This window comes from Bufo bufo, chromosome 7, assembly GCF_905171765.1.
Source record: "Bufo bufo chromosome 7, aBufBuf1.1, whole genome shotgun sequence".
Classification (NCBI taxonomy): Eukaryota; Metazoa; Chordata; class Amphibia; order Anura; family Bufonidae; genus Bufo; species Bufo bufo.
In genome coordinates this window covers 44,834,883-44,861,411 of record NC_053395.1, presented here as the reverse complement: position 1 = coordinate 44,861,411, position 26,529 = coordinate 44,834,883, and the positions used below count along the sequence as shown (strand labels likewise).

General features: G+C 43.9%; 1 protein-coding gene across 1 annotated transcript in view; it reads left to right on the top strand.

Moving 5' to 3' along the window:
* DNAH3 (dynein axonemal heavy chain 3) overlaps positions 1-26,529 on the top strand; it is a 348,463-nt gene that overhangs the window by 178,726 nt on the left and 143,208 nt on the right. The window contains 3 exon segments of the mRNA XM_040440318.1: positions 1,491-1,607; positions 4,197-4,376; positions 9,163-9,299. Of these exon segments, the coding sequence (XP_040296252.1) occupies positions 1,491-1,607; positions 4,197-4,376; positions 9,163-9,299 (434 nt within the window).

Here is a 26,529-nt window from a genome sequence, read left to right as displayed (position 1 = left end):
CAGAATAAGTAGGATAAAACCCTTATATTTCTAGTAACACCATGGTGCTCTCCGCCTGTGGAAAGGGAAAGTATTTCATGTGTACTGAATTAAGCCTTTGGGTATAAGCAACATTCAGGTAAAGAACCAAACTATACAAACAATAACAATCTGAGGTGGTATCGATCCTCCAAAAAGGTCAAATCAAAGATCAATTCTCCAATATGTGAAAAGTGGCAAATTAATATAGGGGAAGTCTGTGTTGCAACAATAGAGACTTAGCCTCACAGACTAAGAAGGCCTATATAGGTGTCAACACAATACAGCTAACAGAAAACTAGGCATTGCATGATCGGGAAACTGTAATAGGGACAGAAGAGCATACAGTCAATGCACTTCCAAGTGGGCTACAATATATGGAGAAAATTGAAGACAATGTCTAGTAGCCCAGGAGATAGGAGAATACATGGAGCAAAAAACAAAACATCAGGTCATATACAGTAGGAACAGTCTTACAGGATAAGACGATCATCTCCGGGAGGTAGACAACCAGGAATATGAGATCTGGAGCTCCCTCAAGCGGAGCTTGACACTGACGAAGGTGGCCAATTGTTTCTGTAATTATTCAGAGAAATCTGGAAAGAAGAATACTTATGTGTTGTCAAACTTAAGTTCTCCAAGTTGACAGGCCGATTGTAGCATGGTGTCCTAGTCTCTGTAGTTAAGTAAAAAAGAGCCAAGAAGGGCCTGGAGGTTTTGCAGGAAATATATGAGCCTGTTCTACAATAAAGGCCCTGGGCATCAGGGAATAAATCTCGCAGCCATTTTTCCAAGAATTCATCTGGCATTTGGCCTTCTGTTCTCTCAGGCAGGCCAATTATACACAAATTATTCCGCCTGGGCCGGTTCTCTAAATCATCGGCCTTTTGGCTCCAGAGCTCAGCTTTTTGGGTTAGATCCTGTAGTGTGAAAGTCATGGGGGCCGTGCGGTCGTCCAGGGCTGAGATACGATCTTCAGCATGGGTGACACAGTCTCTGAGATTATGAAGATCTTGCCTGAGACCAACATCTACTTAAATTTTGTCTATTTTACCAGTAAGAGAGGCCGTAGAAGTTTGTATAGCTGCGAGTACTTGATCAGAGACCTGCTTTAAGGTGAGCTCTTTTTCCCGCTTGTTGGCGGTCTCCCCCAGCCATTCTGCAAGGCATTGGTGTGCGAGAAACATGGGTATTTTTTATTTTTTTTTAAACAAAAAAAAAAAAAACACACACACAATCCTTGCACAACCCATGGACAGGTTTGACACTTGAAAGTAGCCATATATTTCTACTCCTGTATGATCCCTCTAATGTTAACACATACCCATCTTGCATGTCTCCTTCACGTGCCATACAATGGAAATGTTATTTTCTTAGCTTGTGATATATAAGAGAACATGACGTACAGTACTCAAAATACCTACTCGCATTTGTGATTAGATACATGCTGATATAACCTTTCTTTTTGACAGAGTACAAGCATCCTGTCCGCTGTTGATGATATTCAATTACTGCTTGACGACCACATTATTAAAACCCAAACAATGTGTGGTTCACCATTCATTAAACCAATTGAAGCGGAAGCCAGGGTAAGAGGAAATTGCAGCAGTTATGAGCTAACCCTTTATTACAAGTACATTATGTGTCTTAATTAGTTGTCTGTGAATGAGTGATTAATGAGTCAATCTGTATTTGTAGCACATAAACATATTAAAGAATGATTAAAATCGTTTACCGGCAGGTAGTTACACCACAGGTGTAATACGGCTGGGTACAGGAGGTGGTAAAGCAGTGGGAGTTTATAGGAGAGTGAGAGCTTAGCCAAAGTAAGAGAAGTTTAGTGCAAAAATATACAAATAAGATATTGTAATGATATAAAGGAGTTATTCAAAGTAATGCAGGAGGAAGCGTTCCTTTTGGGTAGAGAAAGTGGCAAGTGTAGGAGGATTGATAATCCAGTTTACAGACTTATTAGCCTGGGCTTGGAAAACGAATGCATTATTATATATTTTTCCAAAGTTAGAGAAGTCTATTACAAACTTTGCGTAAATCAGTAGTACAGGTGAAAATAAGATATTTTGCTTCTTTCTCCACTTAACACTCTCCTACCCTCCTTTCCTAAACTGTTCACTCACCCTGAATTCCCTGCTAAATTAATTGTCAGATCACTGAAGAATTAGATTACACACTGTCCAAAGCAGTTTCTGTGTGCAGTGTTTTGGAGACATTATAGCAGCTAGCCTTCATCCATCCAGGCTCAGGGACAACTGAGAATTAGAGATGGAGCCTGCCTGTTGGTTGTGGATACAAGTCAAGGAATAAAATGCGAGGAAGCTTTCAGTAGACTCACTTACAGAGTTATTCTCATCTTAAAAAGTGATGAGATATCACTAGGATATGTTGTCTCGTTATGATCAGTGGGGGTCTGACCTCTGGGAGACCCACTGATCATAAGATTGAAAGGGTCACAGCACTGGCTTAGCATGAGCATGCCCTTCATTGTATGTTCCTATATGGCAGAACCCTGACCACTATCAAGTGAGTGGGATCAACTGCAGTTCCCTGCACAGCTGGGTGGCCGGGAGCACCGCAGTGAAGGGAAATCTTAAAATAGGGTGCTTCGGACTCTATATGCCAGTGGTGGCGAACCTATGGCACGGGTGCCAGAGGAGGCACTCCGAGCCCTCTCTGTGGGCACCCGCTTCTGGAAAAAGTCTACAGTGTACCAATATGCCTTAGACTTCTCATGGCAGGGCACTGAATGTAGGCAGGCTATTATAGATAAGTGATAAAGTACATGGGATATATACTATAGGACTGTAGTATTCTGGTTAAATTGCCGTGTTGGCACTTTGCAATAAATAAGAGGGTTTTTGGTTGCAGTTTGGGCACTCAGTCTCTAAAAGGTTCGACATCACTGCTATATGCTATATGCAATCACTAAGGGCCCTTTCACACTTGCGTTCTTGTCTTCCGGCATAGAGTTCCGTCTTCGGGGCTCTATGCCGGAAGAATCCTGATCAGTTTTATCCTAATGCATTCTGAATGGAGAGAAATCTGTTCAGGATGCATCAGGATGTCTTCAGTTCCGGACCGGAACGTTTTTTGGCTGGAGAAAATACCGCAGCATGCTGCGCTTTTTGCTCCGGCCAAAAATCCTGAACACTTGCCGCAAGGCCGGATCCGGAATTAATGCCCATTAAAAGGCATTAATCCGGATCCGGCCTTAAGCTAAACGTCATTTCGGCGCATTGCCGGAGCCGACGTTTAGCTTTTTCAGAATGGTTACCATGGCTGCCAGGACGCTAAAGTCCTGGCAGTCATGGTAAAGTGTAGTGGGGAGCGGGGGAGCAGTATACTTACCGTCCGTGCGGCTCCCCGGGCGCTCCACAGTGACGTCAGGGCGCCCCACGCGCATGGATGACGTGATCACATGGACACATCATCCATGCGCATGGGGCGCTCTGACGTCATTCTGGAGCGCCCCGGGAGCCGCACGGACTGTAAGTATACCGCTCCCCCGCTCCCCACTACTACTATGGCAACCAGGACTTTAATAGCGTCCTGGGTGCCATAGTAACACTGAATGCATTTTGAAGACGGATCCGTCTTCAAATGCTTTCAGTTCACTTGCGTTTTTCCGGATCCGGCGTGTAATTCCGGCAAATGGAGTGCACGCCGGATCCGGACAACGCAAGTGTGAAAGGGCCCTAAGATGGGAAAACCCCTTTTAGGAAACCGATAAAAAAAGGGAAGATTGCTCAAAGAGAGAAGAAGCCAAAGTATAAGGCAGTGAAATAGATTGAGGAGTCAGTGATTATCCAAGGCAGAATAGCTCTTCTACAGAATGGAGAAAAGTGTAAGTCAATGTCAGACCCTCAGGAACAAGTGAGAATTAGAGATGGAGTCTACAGAATGGCTTCACCAGCTACAGAAAACACTAGAGACAGTTTCTAGCCTTCAGGAGGTGAGGTTTGGCATACTTTTTCTCAGGCACCCTTACCAAAACATTCCCTACCAGTTATATTTCGATACCAGAAGGATCGGAACCTTTTGTGAAAGATTGTCCATGGGATTTGTTTGTAGGGATTGATGTGGTGGTTAAAGGGAGAGGATTTCCTGGACTTTATTTTAAGGTCACCCCTATACATGTATTTCAAAAATTCTGTCTATGGCAGGAGTGGGAGCAGACACTGGTCCTGATTCAAGATATTCTGGATTCCTGGTTAAAGTGTCAGGCGACTTGGCTCTACCTGGAGCCCATATTTAGCTCTGAAGACATAATAGCTCAAATGCCAGAGGAAGGGCGGAAATTTGGTATCGTGGACAGCACCTGGAAGGACATTATGGTAGAGTCGGTATGTATATGCCTTTTTACTTTATCTGGGAAGCGATATAAACACAGACTGATGCTATTTATTACACTCATCCAGAGAGACATGAATGAAGCTGAATGCTGAACTCATAGTAGATGTGATTTGTCTCTGCCAATGACCAAAGTCCTTTGAGGATCAGCACATAACCGGTTGTGACTGTGATAAATGTGCTCCACCAGAGCATACAGCCTAGTCCGCGGGAGCCGCAGATGCACGGATAGTTCTGTTTAGCTTTCTTCATTATCACTCATTTAGTATTAGGATTGAATATTCAATGTGCTTTCATTTTTATAAATATAGCCAATAGAGGATAGACCGCTCCGCCGCAAAACACAAAGAGAAAGGTAACATTTACCATAAATGTAATGTTGTCTACTAAAATGTCAGACTTCTTCCGCCTATTAAAGACTCAAACTGAATTTGTACTGATGTCTAAATGGTCAGAAGGAGAAAATCACGAACAGCAATTACAATCTCATGAGTTTAAAAGACATAGGATCAGTATAACATCAGACAGGTACATCAAGAACTATGAGGGTAGGCTTCTGTGTTTGTGGCTAAACCGAACAGACATTGGACACCTCCGCACATAGATATTTTACAAAATTAGTAATTTATTGAAGATGATATCATAACAAATATCTGTAGCAGGCGAAACGGCATTGGGCAGGGTTTGACCGAGGGGCCGATACGCAGCATCTGGTAATACACTTTTATTCTCTTTTGTCAGTTTGGACTGCCAGCTTGTGGATCCTTGTACCTTTATTAAACTCGGTTTTCTTGCCTCTTGCTGGCAGTTCTGTTTATTACTATTATTATTTTCACTCTATTTTCAGCCAGAATCTTTGCTGTGGCCGACCCCTCGGCCCTCCCCTGGGTCCATCAGTCCTTTACTGTCTGTTCTTTTCTGCTGCTTACTCTAGTATTCATTTGGGCTGCGCTATATGTATGATATCATTCTTTAATAAAAATTTTGCTTACGGTAGATATTTGCCCTGTGTACCACAGTCGGCTGTTGCAGATATTTGTTATGATATCATCTTCAATAAATTACTAATTTTGTAAAATATCTATGTGTGGAGGTGTCCAATGTCTGGTTTAGTGACTATGTATTTTGTCCTCCCGACATTATTACACATGTATATAATTGCCGGCCTTTCTAATAGGTGTGTTGTTCTGTATTTGTGGGCAGATTATTGTGATAGTAGACAAAGGCAAAACAGGTGATGGAACATAAGTCAACTGACTGACCGGACTAAATTTACTGTATAATAAATGAATATTTACCAGATACACTCCATTATATAATTTTTCCAAAACAAGCATAAATAAAAATGTGTATGTGTATAAAAAATAATATATATACAGAATTATCACTTGGGAGTCCAAAAACACTGAAAAACAGGAGAATTCTGATAGCAAAGAGCTCTTTTTTTTATTTATTTTTTTTTACTTGTAATTTTGTTTTTATTTGTGACAGTGTATTATATAATGTTCCTATAACACATTGAGAGACAACAGGGGTGACCTGATGGCAAATATTTTACATTGCTTGAAATTGTGTTGTAGTTTGTGATTGATGCAGTATCATACATGTAATTAATTTAGTTAAATACCGTATTTTATTTGTTCTGTTTACCTATCACCATAGATACTGTGTAAAGTACCGTATGTTACAAATACATTTATTGTTATGGTCTTTGCTCAGTTTTTTTGATTTTTAGTAACATTAACTATGCAGAAAAATGTAACTTTTACCATAAAAGCATTTTTCTGTCATATCTCTTATTTAAGGAACTGTTTAATATGTCTCTGTAGTGTATTGAACCCCAAACCTTTTGTACGGTAGGCAGAAGGTTTTCCACTAGACTATGGCCCTGTAGAGTTATAAAGACAGCATTTTTGTGCTTCAAAACCTACTATACAGTATTATTGTTACTTTATTTTGAGCCACAGAAAACCTTATCGTCTTACCTGTCTGGTCAAATACTGTAGTGTGATGGTAATGCTTGCAGGCTGCTATACCAAAGGTCTGGGGTTCAATTCCCAGCAAAGACCATTGAAATACTTTTATTTAACATAATTTCTTTTATAGTAAAAGTTATGTTTTTCTTAAAAAGAAAATACTAAATTAAATAGCACAGCAACACCATTACAATAAATGTGTATTTGTAATGTGCTTACTATTAAATATCACAAGTCCCTGTAATCTTAACCTATACAATATAGTGAACAGATTATTTATGGAGATCGGTAAACAGTGTACATAAAAATTGCGCTATTGGTTTTTCCTTAATTTCCTTAATATTTTAGTTATTTAATATTATTCCTGTTAAGAAAACAGTAGTTCTAAATAGTACGTAGCATTTTCAAGCACAGAAAATCCTATCTTGCTAACAGGGCAGGTTTCTAGTGCAGGGGTAAGTCTCCTGCCTGCCAAAATAACTTATTTAGTAAATGTTTAAGTGTCGGGAAGAGGCCCGACCCCCAACCCACATTCAAGGGCAGGCCAGACATCCTCATTAGTATTCACCGCAGTGAAGTGAATATTAATGAGGATGGAACCAGGGAGCCTTATTAGTGTTCACTACTCGAGTGCCATCATCTTTATCTTTCAGCAGCCTCTTGTTCTGCTCTTTCCTGAGGGCTCTTTGTAAATGAAAACTTCTGAAATTTCCACCGTCACCAAAATGATCTGTCTTGTGATCACAAAAATAAGGATCCCAGAGTTTTAAAGGGGTTTTCTGGGAATGTATACTGTTATATCATATAACTTATATGAATACCCCTAGCCTGCATTGCCCCCCTAAAGATTCATCCTGCTCACTGAAGAGGCGGGTAGCAGGTACAGTAAGTATGAATCTTTCTGGAGGTGATGCAGGCTAGAGGGCCTTCCCTTAACAGTTCATTTTCCCTTAAAACCCCTTTAATAGAGGGGCCGCACACATGCTTGACCGCCACTCCATTCAAATGGGCACTCGAGAACTTCGTTTTCCTGAGGTCCCAGCTGCGAAAACCCCATTGATCAGATACTTATCACCTCTTCTGTGGATGGGTAATAAGTGGTCGTTCTGGGACAACTTTTTCAAGGACCTGAACTATATGCCTCTACTAAACGGGACTGAATGCCAGTCATTCACTACAATGGGAGTTACGGAAGCAGCAATGCGCCGGCCCTTTCGAATGTTTCTGTAAGTCCGGCCACCCGAGGCTAGTGCTTGGTCCCATATCACATGGAAGTGACGAGATGGAACAACCCCTTTAACTCCTGGCTGCACTGAACATCAAAATTGCCACTGCTGCTCCTGTTTAAGGTAGTGATCCTATAAGTCAATTTTACATTGACATTGACTTATAGGGTAGCTGTCTTACATCTGGTGGTGTTAGAGGCAAAGCTTGTTAAGAGCTCATTTGCTTCCCTTCTTTCCAGAATTCCAGTGGAGCATGTATGGCCTAAAAGACTCCTCACGCCGACTAATAAGGAGATATATTACTGCCCAAATCCTGACCTAGGCCTTTCACCTAGTTAAGCCAGTACTTTCTGCTCTGCACTGATGAAGGGCAGTCACCCCGAAACAGCTGTCTGCAGATGAGATGCTGGCTTAAAGGGGTTATCCAACCCCTATAATGGCCCGCAAAATGCCCGGGGCCCTTTATACAGGTTATACTTACCCCTGTCACTCCGGATGCCTGCATGGCCGCCACTGTATCATAGCGGGTGACGCCAGGGAGACTCGTTCCCGTCGCAGCCTGCTATTGGCTAACAACACCCCCTGATGTTTTGATCCGTGCGACGGGGAGATGCAGCGGCGTCTGTGTGAAGATCAGGAGCGACACGGGGTAAGTATAACCTATATGAGGGGCATTATGGGGGTTGGATAACCCCTTTAATTATTATCCAAGTCATCTCTCAAGTCCTATTTAAAGTGTCTAACATTGACTTATAGGATAGCTGCCTTACATCTGGTGGCATCAGAGGCAGAGCTTGTTAACAGCTCATTTGCATAGCTTCTTCCCAGAATTATATGTTTCTTCACGCTGATTAGGTCCTCTCCATAAGGAGATATAGTACCCCCCAAACCAAGGGAAGGCAGTCATTGGCATTTCATTGTTGTCAGCATATGCCATATTTGATCATTGCTGTACATGCAGTTCTCTACACAAATGACAAAAGCATAACAGAAATGTTTAAATTTTTCCCTTTGTGCTTTATAGGGTTAATAACAGATTCACTAGCATGCTTTCTTTGGTTTTTGTTTTCCAGTTACATATCCATTCGCTTTAGGCCTCATGCACACGAACGTATATTCTTTCCGTGTCCGTTCCGTTTTTTTTTACGGACCGTATACGGAACCATTCATCTGAATGGGTCCGCAAAAAAATCAGAAGTTACTCTGTGCGCATTCTGTTTCCGTATGTCCGTATTTCCGGTCTGCAAAAAGATAAGAACATGTCCTATTATTGTCTGTATTACGGACAAGGATAGGACTGTTCTATAGAGGGCCAGCTGCTCGGTCCTGCAAAATACGGAATGCACACAGACGTCATCCATATTTTTTGCGCATCCGTTTTTCGCGCACCGCAAAATGGATACGGTCGTGAGCAAGAGGCCTTAATCCCACTGTGTCCTGCTGTGCACCGAGAAGTTAATTCTCCCCAGCCCAAGTTAGTCGTCTATTCAGTGCTGATAGATATGGAAGACAGGTTCTGTGTAATTCCCTGTGTACCATGAAACGTCTCCTAACTACTGCTCCTTAATTTTTATCAGGTGAAAGATACCCGAGTGCTTATCGCAACCAAACAGCCAAACATGTTAGAAAGGCTTCAGGAATCCAATATCCTCCTGGAAGACATTCAGAAGGGATTGAATTCTTATTTGGAAAAGAAAAGATTATTCTTTCCAAGGTAAATGCATGTGATTGACCTCCTTCCACAGTATGAAATCACCGGCTAAACAATTCCACGTGCGGATCAATATGTCATTGATATTATTTCCATACACAAAGAGCCAATATGTGATTTCTCTGGTCCCACGACGATCACATAGCAAAATGTATTTACGGTATGTGCTAGTGACAATTTAGGAAACGTAACGGGGCAGATTTTTTTTACACTGTCCTAAATTACGAAAGCATTAACCTAGATCAGACTAGCAGGAGCTGCTCCAAATTTATCACAATGGTGCACGCTTTGGAATATATATTTCTTTTGGCTGACTTACATACTTTACACCAATCTTTTATGCCAAAAAATGGCGCACACAGTTAACGCGGCTTTCCAGGAGTATAATCTTGATGATCTTTCCTCGAGATCAGTGGGCGTCCGACTACAGGCAAACACGCCGGTCAGATAAATCAGAGATAAGGCTTCACGGAACTGAGAAGTGATACTCTGCAAACAGACTGATTTATTTATTTTTTTAACCCCTGTATCTCAAATATGGCTGAACATTTTTAATATAGACCAAATGAAAAAATTATTTTTAGTCACAAAAAAAATGCCCTGAAGATGTCCATAGCCTTTAAAGAATTGCACCTGTTGTGTGTTTTTGACCCGTTCCTGGTTTTGACTCAAAATCACTGTTGGAAATCACTGACTGAGCACTGAAATGTGAACGAGGCCTGCCTGTGTGAAAGCGGCCTTACACCGTCTGATTGGTGCTTACACAGTCAAATTCTACAAGAACACACCCCTTGAATGCGTGAATGGTAATGCCCAGTTTTCAAATTATTCATAAATACTCGGGAAGAGTAACAGAGGAGCGGCAAGGCGCAGCTTTATAAAAAAGACACTCTGGGATTGTTATTTTATGGGCAATACAAGTATGGTTACTTCTGTAATGGACATGTCAGGAGCAGGGTTGTGCACAGATCTCATGGATAACAGAACTTAATGCCCCGTTACACTGGACGATGTACCAGCAGATTGTCAGGAGGGAAGTGTCCCTTCCAAACAGTCTGCTGGTCGCTAGCGGAGGAGACTGCTGCATTTACATATTTATGTTATGGTTTTTTTTTATTAAGTGGAAGAAATTTTTATTAATCCCTTCTCGACATTTGACGTACTAGTACATCACAGCTGGAAGTGACTTTCCGCAAAAGATTATTCTTTCCAAGGTAAACGCATGTGATTGACCTCCTTCAAATTGACGTACTAGTATGTCATCATAATCGGGTGGGCACAGGAGCTGTGCGCACCCAATCAGTGCAGGGGCCCGGCAGTGACAGACAGCTGGGACCCTGCTGTATCCGCTGGCATCACTGTTAACGCCAGTGCCAGAGGATTAACCCTTTATATACCGCAATCAATGCTGACCGTGGCCTATTTGAGGTTCACAGAGGGAGGGGCTCCCTCTGTCTTTCCATCATCCCCCCGCTGTGGTGACATGGGTGGTGGTGGCTGCCATGGCAACCCCGGGCCTCGCAAAGGCATTGGGGTCTGCCGTATATGGAAGCCTGAGGCCCACTGACAGGCAATGTAGTACAATACAGCATGTATTGTACTGCATTGAACCAGTAATCAGAGCCGCAAAAGTTGAAGTGCCATACTGGGATGAAAATAAAAAGTGAAAAAAAAATAAAATACAAAAATAGACATATTTGTTATTGTCGCGTCCGTAACAACTGGCTCTATAAAAATATCACATCTATCCTGTCAGGTGAAGGCCGTAAAAAACAAAAAATTAAAGCTGTGCCAGAAGAGCAATTTTTTGGTTACATTGCCTCACATAAAGCGTAATATCCAGCTATCTAAAAATCATAGGTACCCCAAAAAGTAAAAAATATGAAACTTTCACCTTATCTTCCAAAATGGGGTAACTTTTTGGGAATTTCCACTGACAGGGTGCATTAGTCTTCAAATGCGACAAATTATCCTAGTGAAATCTACCCTCTAAAATCCATATGTTGCTCCTTCCCTTCTTGCGCCCTGCCGTGGGCCCACACAGCAATTTACAACGACATATGGGCTGTTTCTGTAAACTGCAGGATCAGGGTAATAAATACTGAGTTTTGTTTGGCTGTTAACCCTTGATGTGTTACAGGAAAAAATGTATTAAAATCTGCAACAAAAAGTGAAAATTTCAAATTTTTCCTCTATTCTTGTGGAACACCTAAAGGGTAACAAAGTTTGTAAAATCATATTTGAATAAATTGAGGGGTGTCGTTTCTAAAATATCATTTATGGGTGGCTTCTACTATGTACCGTATTTTTCGCTTTATAAGACGCACTTTTTTCCCCCCAAAAGTGGGGGGGAAATGGCCGTGCGTCTTATAAAGCGAATACTTCGCTGGCCGCTATGTTGCACAGCGCGGCCAGCGAAGTATCAGTGACAGTGTGGAGGGAGGAGTCGGGGCCCGGTGCAGTGACTCTACTCTAATACATCGGGCCCCGCAACTGTTAAACATTCAGTAAGAGCCGTACAGAGCATATACTATTAGATATAGATCAAATTGAATGTTTAACAGTTGCAGGGCCCGGTGTATTAGAGTAGAGTCACTGCACCGGGCCCCGCCTCCTCCCTCCACACTGTCACTGATGCATCTGATGGGGGATCTGTAGATGACACTTATGGGGATCTGTGGATGACATAAGTGTCATTCACAGATCCCCCCTCAGTGTCATTCACAGATCCCCCCTCAGTGTCATTCACAGATCCCCCCTCAGTGTCATTCACAGATCCCCCCTCAGTGTCATTCACAGATCCCCCCCTCAGTGTCATTCACAGATCCCCCCCTCAGTGTCATTCACAGATCCCCCCTCAGTGTCATTCACAGATCCCCCCTCAGTGTCATTCACAGATCCCCCCTTAGTGTCATTCACAGATCCCCCCTCAGTGTCATTCACAGATCCCCCCTTAGTGTCATTCACAGATCCCCCCTCAGTGTCATTCACAGATCCCCCCTCAGTGTCATTCACAGATCCCCCCTCAGTGTCATCCACAGATCCCCCCTCAGTGTCATCCACAGATCCCCCATCAGTGTCATCCACAGATCCCCCATCAGTGTCATCCACAGATCCCCCATCAGTGTCATCCACAGATCCCCCATCAGTGTCATCCACAGATCCCCCATCAGCGTCACCCACAGATCCCCCATCAGCGTCATCCACAGATCCCCCCATAACAGTGCGTCATCCACAGATCCCCCCATAACAGTGCGTCATCCACAGATCCCCCCATAACAGTGCGTCAACCACAGATCCCCATAACAGTGCGTCATCCACAGACCATTAGTTCAAAAGCTACCAAAAGCACATCTTTTGGTTCAAAATATTTTTTTCTTATTTTCCTCCTCAAAAACCTAGGTGTGTCTTATCATCAGGTGCGTCTTATAAAGCGAAAAATACGGTAATTCCCTCAAAGTGACTTCATAACGGAATTGGTCTTTTAAAATGCAGGTTTTGGAAATTTTCTTAAGTGTTAAAAATTGTGTCCACATTAAAACAAAAAATATATAAATTATTTTATGAGGTATCACTGTCTTAAAAGCAGAGAAATACAAATTTTGAAAATTGCTAATTTTTCCATTTTTAAAATAATAAAATTTGGATTATTTTTTATATAAACCATTGTGAAACATATCAACTTAATGTGCCACAAGAAAACAATCTCAGAATGGCTCGGATAAGTCAAAGAGTTCCGGAGTTATTACCACATAAAGTGACACATGTCAGATTTGGAAAAAAAAATGCCCTGGTCAGAAAGGTGAAAACTGGCTCGGGGTAAAAGGGGTTAAATTGAAAGTTGTCTTTGGCCTCACCTACTTTATCCGACTTTTATGTTGAAAAAACTGGAACAGGCGCTTCAAAAATATGGTGTTCATTCTGAACACCATATTTCTCAACACCAGACAACTGGCATCAATACATTGATAAATCTCCTGCTTCTGATTCTACTACAAGGCTAGCTAGCTGGCTGCCTGCAGTCACCACTAGGGGGAGCTCAGTGCATATAGGAGTTAAAGGGGTTGTCCGGGTTCAGAGCTGAACCCGGACATACCCTTATTTTCACCCAGGCAGCTCCGATGCACTCCCTTGCCCTGCACTAAATCGCGCAGGGCACGGGCTCTTTTGTTCTCAATAACACACTGTCTGGCGGTAACTTCCGCCCAGCAGTGTGTTCGGTGACGTCACCGGCTCTGAGGGGCGGGCTTTAGCTCTGCCCTAGCCGTTTTACTGGCTAGGGCAGAGCTAAATCCCGCCATCAGTGCCAGGGTTCCTGGCAGCCCCATGGAGAGCCCCGGTACATCACCGGAACTCCAAAAAATGCCTTTTCCCTGCGCAATTTAGCGCAGGGCAAAGGAGAGCATCGGAGCATGAACTGCTCCGATGCTCATATCAGGGGGGCTGCCGGGGTGAAAATGGAGGGATGTCCCCTTTAATGCAACTACTAAGTATCTCTTTGCACTGAGCTCCCCCTAGTGACGGCTTTCTGAAAAAGCATTGTTTTCACAGGGGGAAGAGAAGAGCAAGTTCCGTGTCCCCCCCTCCCCTCAGGCACCGTAGCAGTTGTGTGGTCGGCCTTTATTGGAGGAACTCCTCACTAAACAGATCCACAGTACATTGAATATGCCATTGCAGTGTGCATGAGCCCTGAAGGTGCAGCTATGCAAGCAGGACGTGAAACCATTTTGTCAGCCTGCATGCATCTGAACAGTTAATACATCCAGAAGTAATCGCTCTGACCACCCCATTGGAATTCCTTAGTGATTTTGAGGAAAGTAGATTTTGATATTTATTTTTCCAGCAGACGGCATTTCAAATGAAGGCTTTTCACACGCTCAGCGCAAGGGTAAATTTATGCAGCAGAGAAGCGTCTGTGTACACTGTGTACAGAGTTCAGGCATCACATTGATCTGGAAGAGAACAAGCTGTTTTATACACCCTAGGACAGAATACTTAGCAAAGTTGGCTTCTAAAAAGTGTGAATTAAAAAAGTTTTGTAAAATAAAGGGATTTGAAAAAGTGTGTTTTATATGTTTTTTCCAGGAACAGCACCACTCTTCCTCATAGGCCGTATTTGGTACTGCAGGTCAACACCATAGCACTGAATGCTGCAATACCAGACACAGCCTGTGGACAACAGTGGTGCTGTTTCTACAGATAAAAAAATATTCAACTAGCAATAAATAGAACCAAAGTCCCAGCCCTTAACCTTTTCAAGACTTAGTGATTTTCCTTTCCTTTTGTCTTGTTTTTATTTTTCACTCCCAGCACTCCCAAAACTTTTTTATTTTCTCATTAACATAGCCATATGAGGGCTTGTTTTTTGCAGGACAACATGCAATGTCTAATGGCACCATTTACGGTTGCATACTATATGGTGGGAAGAATATCCCAAATGTGTGGAACTATATTTAAAAAAAAAAAAAAACACGATTCCAACACAGTTTTTTTTATTTTTTTATATATATATATAATTTTTATTTATTTTTTCAAAAATAATAATAACATAACATTAATGGTCCAGAACATAAATGAAAAGAATCATGTGTACAATGCATCAGTACAAACAGTATCCTGATTATGCAACACAAAGAGTTCGAGAGACAATAGAGAAAATATCCCCCCTCCCCCCCACCCCCCTTTCCCCTGCATCAGCCTAGCCTCCAATACTGGCCTCTTAGTTCACAGATCTATCTATAGGGTTAAGTCACTTTCAGAGCCCCCAAGTTATCCTTTAGATCTTCAAGTAGATACCATGACGCCAACTTAAAAGTAGACATAACTCTTGAGTATTCCGGACACTCTATATAGCTCAATATAAACTTGCGCCAGGTCAGATATAATTTTTTCCCTAGTACTTCCTTTTGTTGCAATGCATCAAGCCATTCTAAGTGGAATATATGCTTGAGCTGTGCAACAACCATAGAGGCAGAAGGGACCTGTGGCTTTAGCCACAATTTCAGTAAACACTTTTTGGCCACTAATAGAATTTTGCGTCCCAATGGAAATATAGATGCTGTTGAATAATCAGTTGACTGATCGTTTCTGATAATATGGACATGTAATATTACCATTGCAGAGGTAATGTCTGCCTCCTTTCCACCGCACTTTGTCATAAGAGTACTGAGGAGACTTCCGGTTCTGGCGCAACCAAGTGAGGCAGCATGTGTTAGGAGCTCTGATACTTGGGGCACAGCGGACACAAAATCACCGCTTTACTGTCTGCCAGCTCGTCTCGGACGGCCAGAACAATCATCCAAAATGAGAAGAGTACCTGTTTATGGACCGCTTTCTCATACACATGGGAAACAAATAAAAAAATTAAAAAACAGCCAAGCCTAACACTGCACCGGCAGACGGCAAGATGGCGGCGACGACGGTTGATGTACAACAACCTAATTCCTCGCCTTGTGAAGATCTGATTGAACACAGCACAGATCCGTAGCTAGATAAAACTGATCTAGACTACAAACACCTAGCGATAGAAGTGGCATCATGTATCCTTCCAGATTTACAGGAAGCTCTATCATCTACCATTGCTCAATCGTTTGCAGCGCTACAAGCGGAAGTTACACTCCACTCCACTAAACTGGACGAACTGGAGCTGAAAATGCAAGGGATAGAAACGCAAACTGAATCACTTCAATCGCAACTACAGAAAACCCTGGCTGAAAACAACAGGCTATGGCAGTGATAGGCAAACTGCGGCTCTCCAGCTGTTGCAAAACTACAACTCCCACCATGCCCTGCTGTAGGCTGAAAGCTGTAGACAGTCTTTGCATGTTGGGAGTTGTAGTTCTGCAACAGCTGGAGAGCCGCAGTTTGCCTATCGCTGGGCTATGGGATAAACTAGACGATCTCGAGAATCGATCGAGGCGCAGCAACCTGAGAATTGTCGGTCTCACCGAAACCATTCCGGCCAAAGACTTGGTCACAATATGCGAGTCAGAACTTCCTGAGGCCCTAGGCATAACGTATCGCTGCAAAGTTGAGAGAGCCCATAGAGTGGGCATGAGCTCGCTCCCTATACTGGACTCCAGGCGGACGTACAGTGCCACACTACAAGCGCCCAAAAAATCCAGACCGAGACAGGTCATAGTTAAATACCTGGACTACTCGGCTAAAGCTGCTATCTTGAGGGCTTACAAGCAAAATGGCGGACAGCTCTTGGTAAGAAACCAGCGCATTCTAATCTTAGGAGACTTTTCTGCTGAAGTATCTAGACGCAGACGCGCCTTTATTCCTATATGCTCAACACTAGTTAAACAAGGCACTCACTTTGCAATGATGTTCCCGGCTGTCCTGAAGATCTTCAACCCCGATGGATCCACCACAACATACGCGGACCCGGAGACAGCATCGAAAGAATTAAAGATCTTCTACCAGAGACCGTCGAATCTACCAGCACTCACTTTTACGGAGGCACCAGATTTATCATGAGATTCCCTACCACAACGCAGAAGACCTGATCTACACCCAAGACCCCCCAGGTCACCTCGCCCTATTGACAGGGATAACTCATCATTCCTCAGCACAGGAGCGGGCTGACTTTTCTGCGACATGGCTCCATTTTGTCTGATAAGTATTCATTGAACAAGGCTGACAGTTATGGGGCAGATGTAAATTTTCCACCTTGTCAATGTGAATGTCTTATTGGAATCATTGTTAATTTCTCGCTGAGATATCTCAGTACTAATGATAAAGAACTCCAGCAATATGCGATGCAATAAGAGTGATTTTTAATTGAAGGTGCAGCAATTTTACACGTGACGTTTCGGCCACAAAAATGGGCCTTCATCAGACTGTAATATACAGAAAAACAAAGAACAAGTTACAACTTATATCCAAGTAACTAGATTACATGATCAGTGGTTTCACGTAAAACTTAATACATAGTTACAGATACAGTATATGATAAAGATCGTTTCCGGTATATTCCCTTCCGGAATTCTGTGATTGAAATCATATGAACATCTCTTTGATCAAAAGGTTAAGGCAAAACATATCTCATAGTATGAACAATATATATATATATATATATATATATATATATATATGACCAGACATATACAGTACAGACCAAAAGTTTGGACACACCTTCTCATTCAAAGAGTTTTCTTTATTTTCATGACTATGAAAATTGTAGATTCACACTGAAGGCATCAAAACTATGAATTAACACATGTGGAATTATATACATAACAAACAAGTGTGAAACAACTGAAAATATGTCATATTCTAGGTTCTTCAAAGTAGCCACCTTTTGCTTTGATTACTGCTTTGCACACTCTTGGCATTCTCTTGATGAGCTTCAAGAGGTAGTCCCCTGAAATGGTTTTCACTTCACAGGTGTGCCCTGTCAGGTTTAATAAGTGGGATTTCTTGCCTTATAAATGGGGTTGGGACCATCAGTGGCGTTGAGGAGAAGTCAGGTGGATACACAGCTGATAGTCCTACTGAATAGACTGTTAGAATTTGTATTATGGCAAGAAAAAAGCTGCTAAGTAAAGAAAAATGAGTGGCCATCATTACTTTAAGAAATGAAGGTCAGTCAGTCAGCCGAAAAATTGGAAAAACTTTGAAAGTAAGGGCTATTTGACCATGAAGGAGAGTGATGGGGCGCTGTGCCAGATGACCTGGCCTCCACAGTCACCGGACCTGAACCCAATCGCGATGGTTTGGGGTGAGTTGGACCGCAGAGTGAAGGCAAAAGGGCCAACAAGTGCTAAGCATCTCTGGGAACTCCTTCAAGACTGTTGGAAGACCATTTTAGGGGACTACCTCTTGAAGCTCATCAAGAGAATGCCAAGAGTGTGCAAAGCAGTAATCAAAGCAAAAGGTGGCTACTTTGAAGAACCTAGAATATGACATATTTTCAGTTGTTTCACACTTGTTTGTTATGTATATAATTCCACATGTGTTAATTCATAGTTTTGATGCCTTCATAGTCATGAAAATAAAGAAAACTCTTTGAATGAGAAGGTGTGTCCAAACTTTTGGTCTGTACTGTACATTATTATACTTTGTCATCAGGCAACAAAAATTTAAGAAAATAGTAATAATAAGTAATATACGAAATGACATCCACATCAACTACAACAACCACATCAACTACATTGTGTAATTTGGATTCCGACAGCCACTGAGTATATATACATATGCATAAGGCCATTAAATGTATGGTAGAATATATATAGCCTCCTGGAACCAATATAGTCAATAGTGTCACAGATAGTATGCATAGATCCATATGTAACTGTAAGACAGAGGACCCCTAATGAATTTACCTAAAGCCGCTTTTGCTACTGCCTGGGCGGTGATGATCGTCGGGTAATGCGCAGAAGATATCCGCTGCTATGAGAAATCAGCCGCTGCTTCCGAGTGACAGTCAGTTGGCTTCAAATGCGCGCGTACCGGAAGTCTTCCGGACGCCGAGCATGCGCAGAAACACTGTTCCGTGCTCCAAGCCTCTCTTTGGAACTTAAGGCTGAATGCGCACCTCGTTCCCGGCGGCATCACATTACGTAGCTGGCATAATTAGCACAGTAATGAGGGGGCAGGCGCAGTCTATCGAGAATGATTGTAGTGGCCCAAATTACATCTATAGGGACATATCAAGTCAGAGTCACCGGAGCATGATCCGAAATGACAATGTCACCAATATCAGCAACATAATGAACTACCCCCCCCCCCCCCCCACCCCAACATTAGGTTGACCACCTACTTTCTCGCCCCTGTCATAACATAGCAACAAATATATAACCCTCTTTACTTTCTTCAAGACTTCCCTTTTTTCTAGGCTACAAAACCTAGCAACCCTCCCCCATAACATCGAGAGTGCGAGCCACAAACATATAGAACCGGGTATAGAAACATGTAAAGTAATGCACAGTTCAGTCACTCGTACATCTCGTATTTAGCCAGTCATGAGCTACTCCAAATACCTTACTCAACTGGCATCAAAGGATACGCATAAGTCCCATATCAGGTCTCAGCCGCGGCTACACGCTGAGAAGAGATCATCTCGACCTGGAGTCCCCTCTCTTTGGGCGGGGTACCCGTTTGTCCACCGGGACCAGTTCCCAATCCTTTCTCGATCTGTCTGCTGGCGGTGTACGTCTCCACTCCGGGCTCCTTGACAGTTCCCTGTTCGGCTGTCGTCGTTGTGGGGATCTTCCTCTTTGTCTTGGGTCCCCAGGCTGACCGTTTGACCGAAGAAACTCTTCTGCTGATTCAGGATCATGGTAAGTTTTGACAGTGCCATCCGAATTGGTCACTTTTAGGATTGCCAGGTACAATAACTGGAACTTAACTTGCTTTTTGTAAAGATCAGAGCAGATATGGCTGAACTCTCGCCTTCTCTTTGCTACCAGAGCAGAGTAATCCGCAAATATCAAGATGGTATTTCCCCTCACCTTCAATGGCCCTTTGCGAGCTCTAAAGGCCCGTAAAATGGATTCTTTATCACAGTAGTCCAAAAATCGCATAATAACTTGGCGCGGTTTTTGCGCAGCGTTTCAGGCGTCTGCACCCCTTAGCTGTTGTAACTCTATAGCAGGCCCAACACGATGGACTCTCTCCACCTTGTGCCTCCCATCCAGATTTAGGGCTGGAGGCAACTCGATCTTGCCTATTTCTTTGAGGGCTGGCGGTTTGATGCTTTCAGGTAGGCCCACAATCCGCAGATTATTTCGCCTGAACCTATTTTCCAAGACCTCCAAACGGTCTTTCAAGATTATATTTTGTTAATATAAGTCCTGAACATCTCGGTTGGACCTGAATAAATCTTCCTGCATTACTGCGACTCTTTGCTCCAGTTCCTCTATGCTCGCATCGTGTCTCGCTACGGCGTCATGCAGTTCATGGAGGGACTGTGTGAGAGTTTTGGAGAGCCTCTCCTGTAGTCAATTTTGGCCAACTCGTTATTTGTGGTGCGGCTTTCACCCTCCGTGGCTTCAGCCTCTTTGATGCTGAACAGCGACGTGGGGCGGGAATCCGCCATCTTGCTCAGCAGGGCGTTTGCAGTCTGCGCTGCACCGCTCTTAACTTGCCGTCTGCCGCTCCGTAGTAAATACCGGTCCATGGACCAGTGACCTCTGCTGTGTGGGGGTCTCCTGGGTGCCCCCTGGAGCCCTTTATTGTCGCTAACATCGGAGCGCAGGTGATATTAGGAGGACGAGTGGCGGGAGCTAGTTCACTCCGCGTCTTGCATCCCAACGCCGGAACAAGAAGTCTCCCTCCGACACAGTTTTATTGCCGCTTTTTTTTTACCCCGTTTCCTATGCGGTCAAACTGTTACTTTTATTCTCCAGAACGAAACGATTATGGCGATACCAGATACGTATAGTTTTTCATGTGTTTTAATGCTGAAAAAATATTTAAAAAAAATGTTTTCTTTTCAACTCCATATTCTAACTTTTTTGTTATGTATATGGAGCTTTGTGAGGGCTCATTTTTCAACGCCGGGCCCGCCCATATGCATTGTTAGGCCTCATGCACACAAACGTATTTTCTTTCCGTGTCCGTTCCAGCTGTTCTGTTCCGCAAAATACGGAATGCACATGGGCATCATCTGTATTTTTTGCGGATCAGTTTGTTGCGGACCGCAAAATACATACGGTCGTGTGCATGAGGCCTTAAGATCGGTGCCTAGTGAGCAGAGCAATGCACAGACCCGGCTGTGACCGGCACTCGCGCAAGATCTCCAAACCAGTGGAGGAGGACAAAGTAGGAGAGGAGGAAGGGCCAGAGAATTGCAAGGGGAGCGGTTATGTGGGCACATCGGAGAAGGACCTGGGCACTCGCGGCCATTTCGGTTGTTCACCGGGTAATCGGCGGTACACTTACACCACTAGATAATCTCTAGCGACCGTTCCTACGAATGCTTGTTAACGATTATCTTTAAGATTCTCAGCTCGTGTAAAGGGCCCTTTAGACATGAGGTTTATTGGATGACACAAAGTGAAAAGTAATATTGGCACAAAGTGAATGTAAAACATAGGACAAACAGCTAGACAAACAGTTAACCCTTTGTCACAGAATAGCTCAATATTTTTAATAAAGAGCAATTGAAAAAAAAAATTGCTCCTGAAGGTGTACAGGTGAAACTCGAAAAATTTGAATATCGTGCAAAGTTCATTTATTTCAGTAATGCAACTTAAAAGGTAAAACTAATATATGAGATAGACTCATTACATGCAAAGCGAGATATTTCAAGCCTTTATTTGTTATAATTTGGATGATTATGGCTTACAGCTTATGAAACCCCAAAGTCACAATCTCAGGTCCCCTTTGCTCAGGGGGTATGGATTAATGAGCTGACTAGAGTGTGACACTTTGAGCCTAGAATATTGAACCTTTTCACAATATTTAACCTCTTAAGGACACATGACATACCGGTACGTCATGATGTCCTGGTACTTAAGGACACATGACGTATAGGTACGTCATGTATGGTTCCGATCACCGCCGCCCGGCGGGCGGTGATCGGAACCCGGTGCCTGCTCAAATCATTGAGCAGGCACCTAGGCTAAATGCGCCAGGGGGTCCTGTGACCCCCCCATGTCGGCGATCGCAGAAAACCGCAGGTCAATTCAGACCTGCGGTTTTCTGCGTTTCCGGGTTACCCCACCAATCACCATCCAGCGATCCTGAGTGGTGATGGTGACATCACCTCTCAGGATCGCCTCTGATTGGTCTGTGGGCGGGCCGGCGGCAGATTCAAATGATGCAAGCGCTCCTCTCCTCCTCCTTCGCTGCCAGCATCACCCCATCTGTGCCCCCAGGACCCGATCTCTGCCCCAGCACCCCCCGTCTGAACTTCAGGTACATAGGGAAAGCATAGGGTAAGTTTGGTTTAGGCAGGGAAAATAAAGGGAAAGTTAGTTGGATTAGTTTTGATTGCATCACCCTAAGTTAGGGTGTCTGGGGTCCACAGCACAGCTGTGTGACCCTAGAACCCCCAGGGGTGCTGCCGCCTGCCCCCCCCCCACACACTTTTTTGGGGTGCAGGATTTTTTTTTTTTTGTGTACGCTGACTGTGGCCGGCACTCTTAGCGTCCGGCCACTGTTAGCGAATCGCACACCCCACCGCTGATCAACTTTGGACGGTTGATCAGTGGTTTTGAATTTTTTTTTCACATTTTTTGCCCTTTTTTTTGTTAGTTTTTTTTTTCTGTTAGTTTTAGGGTGAGTTCGTGAACACCCGTGCCCCCACACACACGCACACCAAATAAAGTTTTACACACACGCACATACACACGCAGACACACACTCCCCTATGGCCCGCCGGACGTTCTCGGCCCGAGGAGGCATACGCCCAGCTTGCCTCCGACTCCGAGAGTCCCAGTGAGGATGAGGATGACCCCACATTCCTGTTGTCATCCGCGTCCTCCTCATCATCTAGCGATGATGATGAGCCCCCAAGGCGGCGGAGACGCCGCCAGGCGGAGCAAGGGGACCGCCATGTTAGGGGCCCACACTAGTACGAGCCCGTGATTCCTGATTTTGTAGGCCAATCAGGAATCCAGATTTCCACAGTGGGCTACACTGAATATGACTTTTTTTGTCATTTTTTCAGTGACCCACTGGTAAATCTGATGGTGGAGCAGACGAACCTGTACGCCCAACAGTTCGTTGCTCAACACCCGGGCTCCTTTTTGGCCAGGCCCGGTGGCTGGACGCCGGTCAGTGCAGCCGAAATGAGGACATTTTGGAGCCTCGTGCTGCATATGGGCCTGGTCAAGAAACCCAGTGTCAGGCTGTACTGGAGTGGGGACGTCCTATACCAGACCCCACTTTACAGTACGGCCATGACACGCTCCCGGTTTGAGGCCATCCGGAAATGTCTGCATTATTCCAATAATGCAGCATGTCTCCCCCAAGGTGATCCTGCCTATGACCGTCTGTATACGGCCGGTCATCGATCACTTTGGGGCCAAATTCATGGAGGCCTATGTACCTGGAAGGGAGGTCGCGGTTGATGAGTCTCTCATTGCGTTCAAGGGGAGACTCATTTTCCGCCAGTATGTGCCCTCCAAGCGGGCGAGGTATGGCGTGAAGCTATACAAAATTTGTGAGAGTACCTCAGGGTAGGGATCGACCGATTATCGGTTTGGCCGATATTATCGGCCGATATTGAGGATTTTGAACGTTATCGGTATCGGCATCTATTTTGCCGATATACCGATAACGTATGGGGAACACAGAACGCGCTGCTCTCAGCGCGTTCTGTGTTCCCTCCGCAGCACAGGGGAGAAGGAAGCAGTGTCTCCTCCCCCTGTGCTGCTGCTGCTGCCGCCAATGACAGAAGAGAAGACAAGAGGAGGGGAGGGGCTGTGGCCGCTGCGCCACCAATGAAGATAAGCCTTTCATTCATTCATATACAGGAGGCGGGAGCTGGCTGCAGAATCACATAGCCGGCTCCCGGCCTCTATGAGCGATAGTTGCGATCCGCGGTAGTTAACTCCTCAGGTGCCGCGGATCGCAGCTACCGCTCATAGAGGTCGGGAGCCGGCTATGTGGTTCTGCAGCCAGCTCCCGCCTCCTGTATATGAATGATTGAGAGACTTATCTTCATTGGTGGCGCAGTGCGCCCCCCCCCCCAAGCCCCCCAGTATTAATCATTGGTGGCGCAGTGCGCCCCCACCCCAATCCCGGCCAATAGTAAAAACATTGGTGGCGCAGTGCGCCCCCCCCCACCCAGTATTACTCATTGGTGGCAGTGGCCACAGGATCCCCTCTCCCCTGCTCCTCCAATCGGAGCCCCAGCTGTGTAAGCCTGGGGCTCCGATCGGTTACCATGGCAGCCAGGACGCTATTGAAGCCCTGGCTGCCATGGTAAGCTCCATGCTGCTGTGTGCACAAAGCACAGGGCAGCAGGGACAGTGTGAGATCCTATTCACCCTGATAGAGATCTATCAGGGGGAATAGGACAAGGGTTCTAGTCCCTAAGGTGGCTAAAAGTTAGTAAAAAAAAAACACAAAAATATTAAGTATAAATGAAAAAGACTTATAAAAAAAAAATACACTAACAATAAACAAAAAAATACACATTAACAATAAACATATTAATTTTCAGCAGATTTGTGTAGGAATTTTTTTTTTTCTCAAAAATGAAAATTCCCAGAATATCGGTATAAATTATCGGCTATCGGCCTGAAAGTTCACAAATTATCGGTATCGGCCCTAAAAAATCAATATCGGTCGATCCCTACCTCAGAGTACTTTTCCCTGATCTTTTCGGACCGGGAAAGAGCAGGCCGGAGTACCTCGGGAACTGTAGGCGCCTGGATAGTCCCTGGCCAACACTTTCCAGGTGGGGGATACGGAAGGACACCAACTCAATGTGACACGTGCCCCGATCATCCGGGCCTCTGCATTGACGGTTGCTTCAGGGAGTATCACACTTCCATGGAGTACTAAATTTATATCCCAATTTAGCACTGGCAACGGATAAAAAAACTGGTTCTCAGACTTGAGACTCTATTAAAAGTAGACATATTAGGTATCGCCGCGTCCGTAAGAATCTCCTCTATAAAAATACCCCATGACCCAACCCCCCAGATTAACACGCTCAAAAGGAAAAAAAAAGTGCAAAAAAAGATTTTTTTTGTCACCTTACATAACAAAAAGTTTAATAGCAAGCGATCAAAAAGTCATATAGCCCCCAAAATGCCAATAAAACCGTCTGCTCATCCCGCAAAAAATAAGCCCCCACATAAGATAATCGGATAAAAAATAAATAAATAAATGACTCTTAGACTTTAGAGATACCAGGACACGGTGTAAATAAACCGGTCCATAAAAATCAGCCCTCCAAAAACCATACGGCGCACCTTTCCCTCTACGCCCCGCTGTGTGGCCGTACAGTAGTGTACGGCCACATATTGGGTGTTTATGTAAACGGAAGAGTCAGGGCAATAAAGATACAGTCTTGTTTGGCTGTTAACCCTTGCTTTGTTAGTGGAAAAAAATAGGTTAAAATGGAAAATTAAACAAAAAAATAAAATTCTCAAATTTCATCCCCATTTGCCAAGAACTCTTGTGCAACACCTAAAGGGTTAACAACGTATGTAAAATCAGTTTTGAATACCTTGAGGGGTGTAGTTTCTTAGATGGGGTCATTTTTGGGTGGTTTCTATTATGTAAGCCTCGCAAAGTGACTTCAGACCTGTAGTGGTCCCTAAAAATTGGGTTTTTGTAAATTTCTGAAAGATTTCAAGATTTGCTTCTAAACTTCTAAGCCTTGTAACATCCCCAAAAAATAAAATATAATTCCCAAAATAATTCAAACATGAAGTAGACATATGGGGAATGTAAAGTCATCACAATTTTTGGGGGTATTACTATGTATTACAAAAGTAGAGAAACTGAAACTTTGAAATTTGCAAATTTTTCCAAATTTTTGGTAAATTAGGTATTTTTTTATGAAAAAAAAATTTTTTTTTACTTCATTTTACCAGTGTCATGAAGTACAATATGTGACGAAAAAACAATCTCAGAATGGCCTGGATAAGTCAAAGCGTTTTAAAGTTATCAGCACTTAAAGGGACACTGGTCAGATTTGCAAAAAATGGCCTGGTCCTTAACCGCTTCACGTCCGCCCATAGACTATAAACGTCCTATGGGTGGACGTCCATTTCTGACAGCACGTTTTAAAACGTCCTGTCAGAAATAGCAGCTGCACGCTAATCGTGCAGCTGCTGATCGGGTTGCCCGCTGTCAGTGACAGCAGGGCAACCCTAAGACAAGGCAGGGACAGTTCCCAGGTGTCCCTGCCTTCACGATCGCTGCAGACACAGCGCTCACCGAGCACTGTGTCTGCAGAGAAGGAAGCGCTGTGCGCTTCCTGTTCCGGCCCGGCGGTCATGTGACCGCCGTGACCGGAGTGTGCAGGAGCTGTGTGAGGTCTCTCAGAGACCTCGATCAGCCCTGCTGTGAGGCTGTACAGCGCTGGATTGCTGCTGTACAGCCTCTCTAGGGGTGCATTTGTCCTGTAACTGGGGCTACTATGTCAGCCCCAGTTACAGGAGAAATCAACAGTGAAAAAATAAATAAAAAGTGAAGCAAATGTCCCCCAGAGGTCTTGTATGACCTTATGGGGGACGAAAAGTGTAAAAAAAAAATAAAAAAAAATAAAGGGTTGAAAAAATAAAATAAAGTTTCACATGTAAAAAAAAAAAAAAAAAGT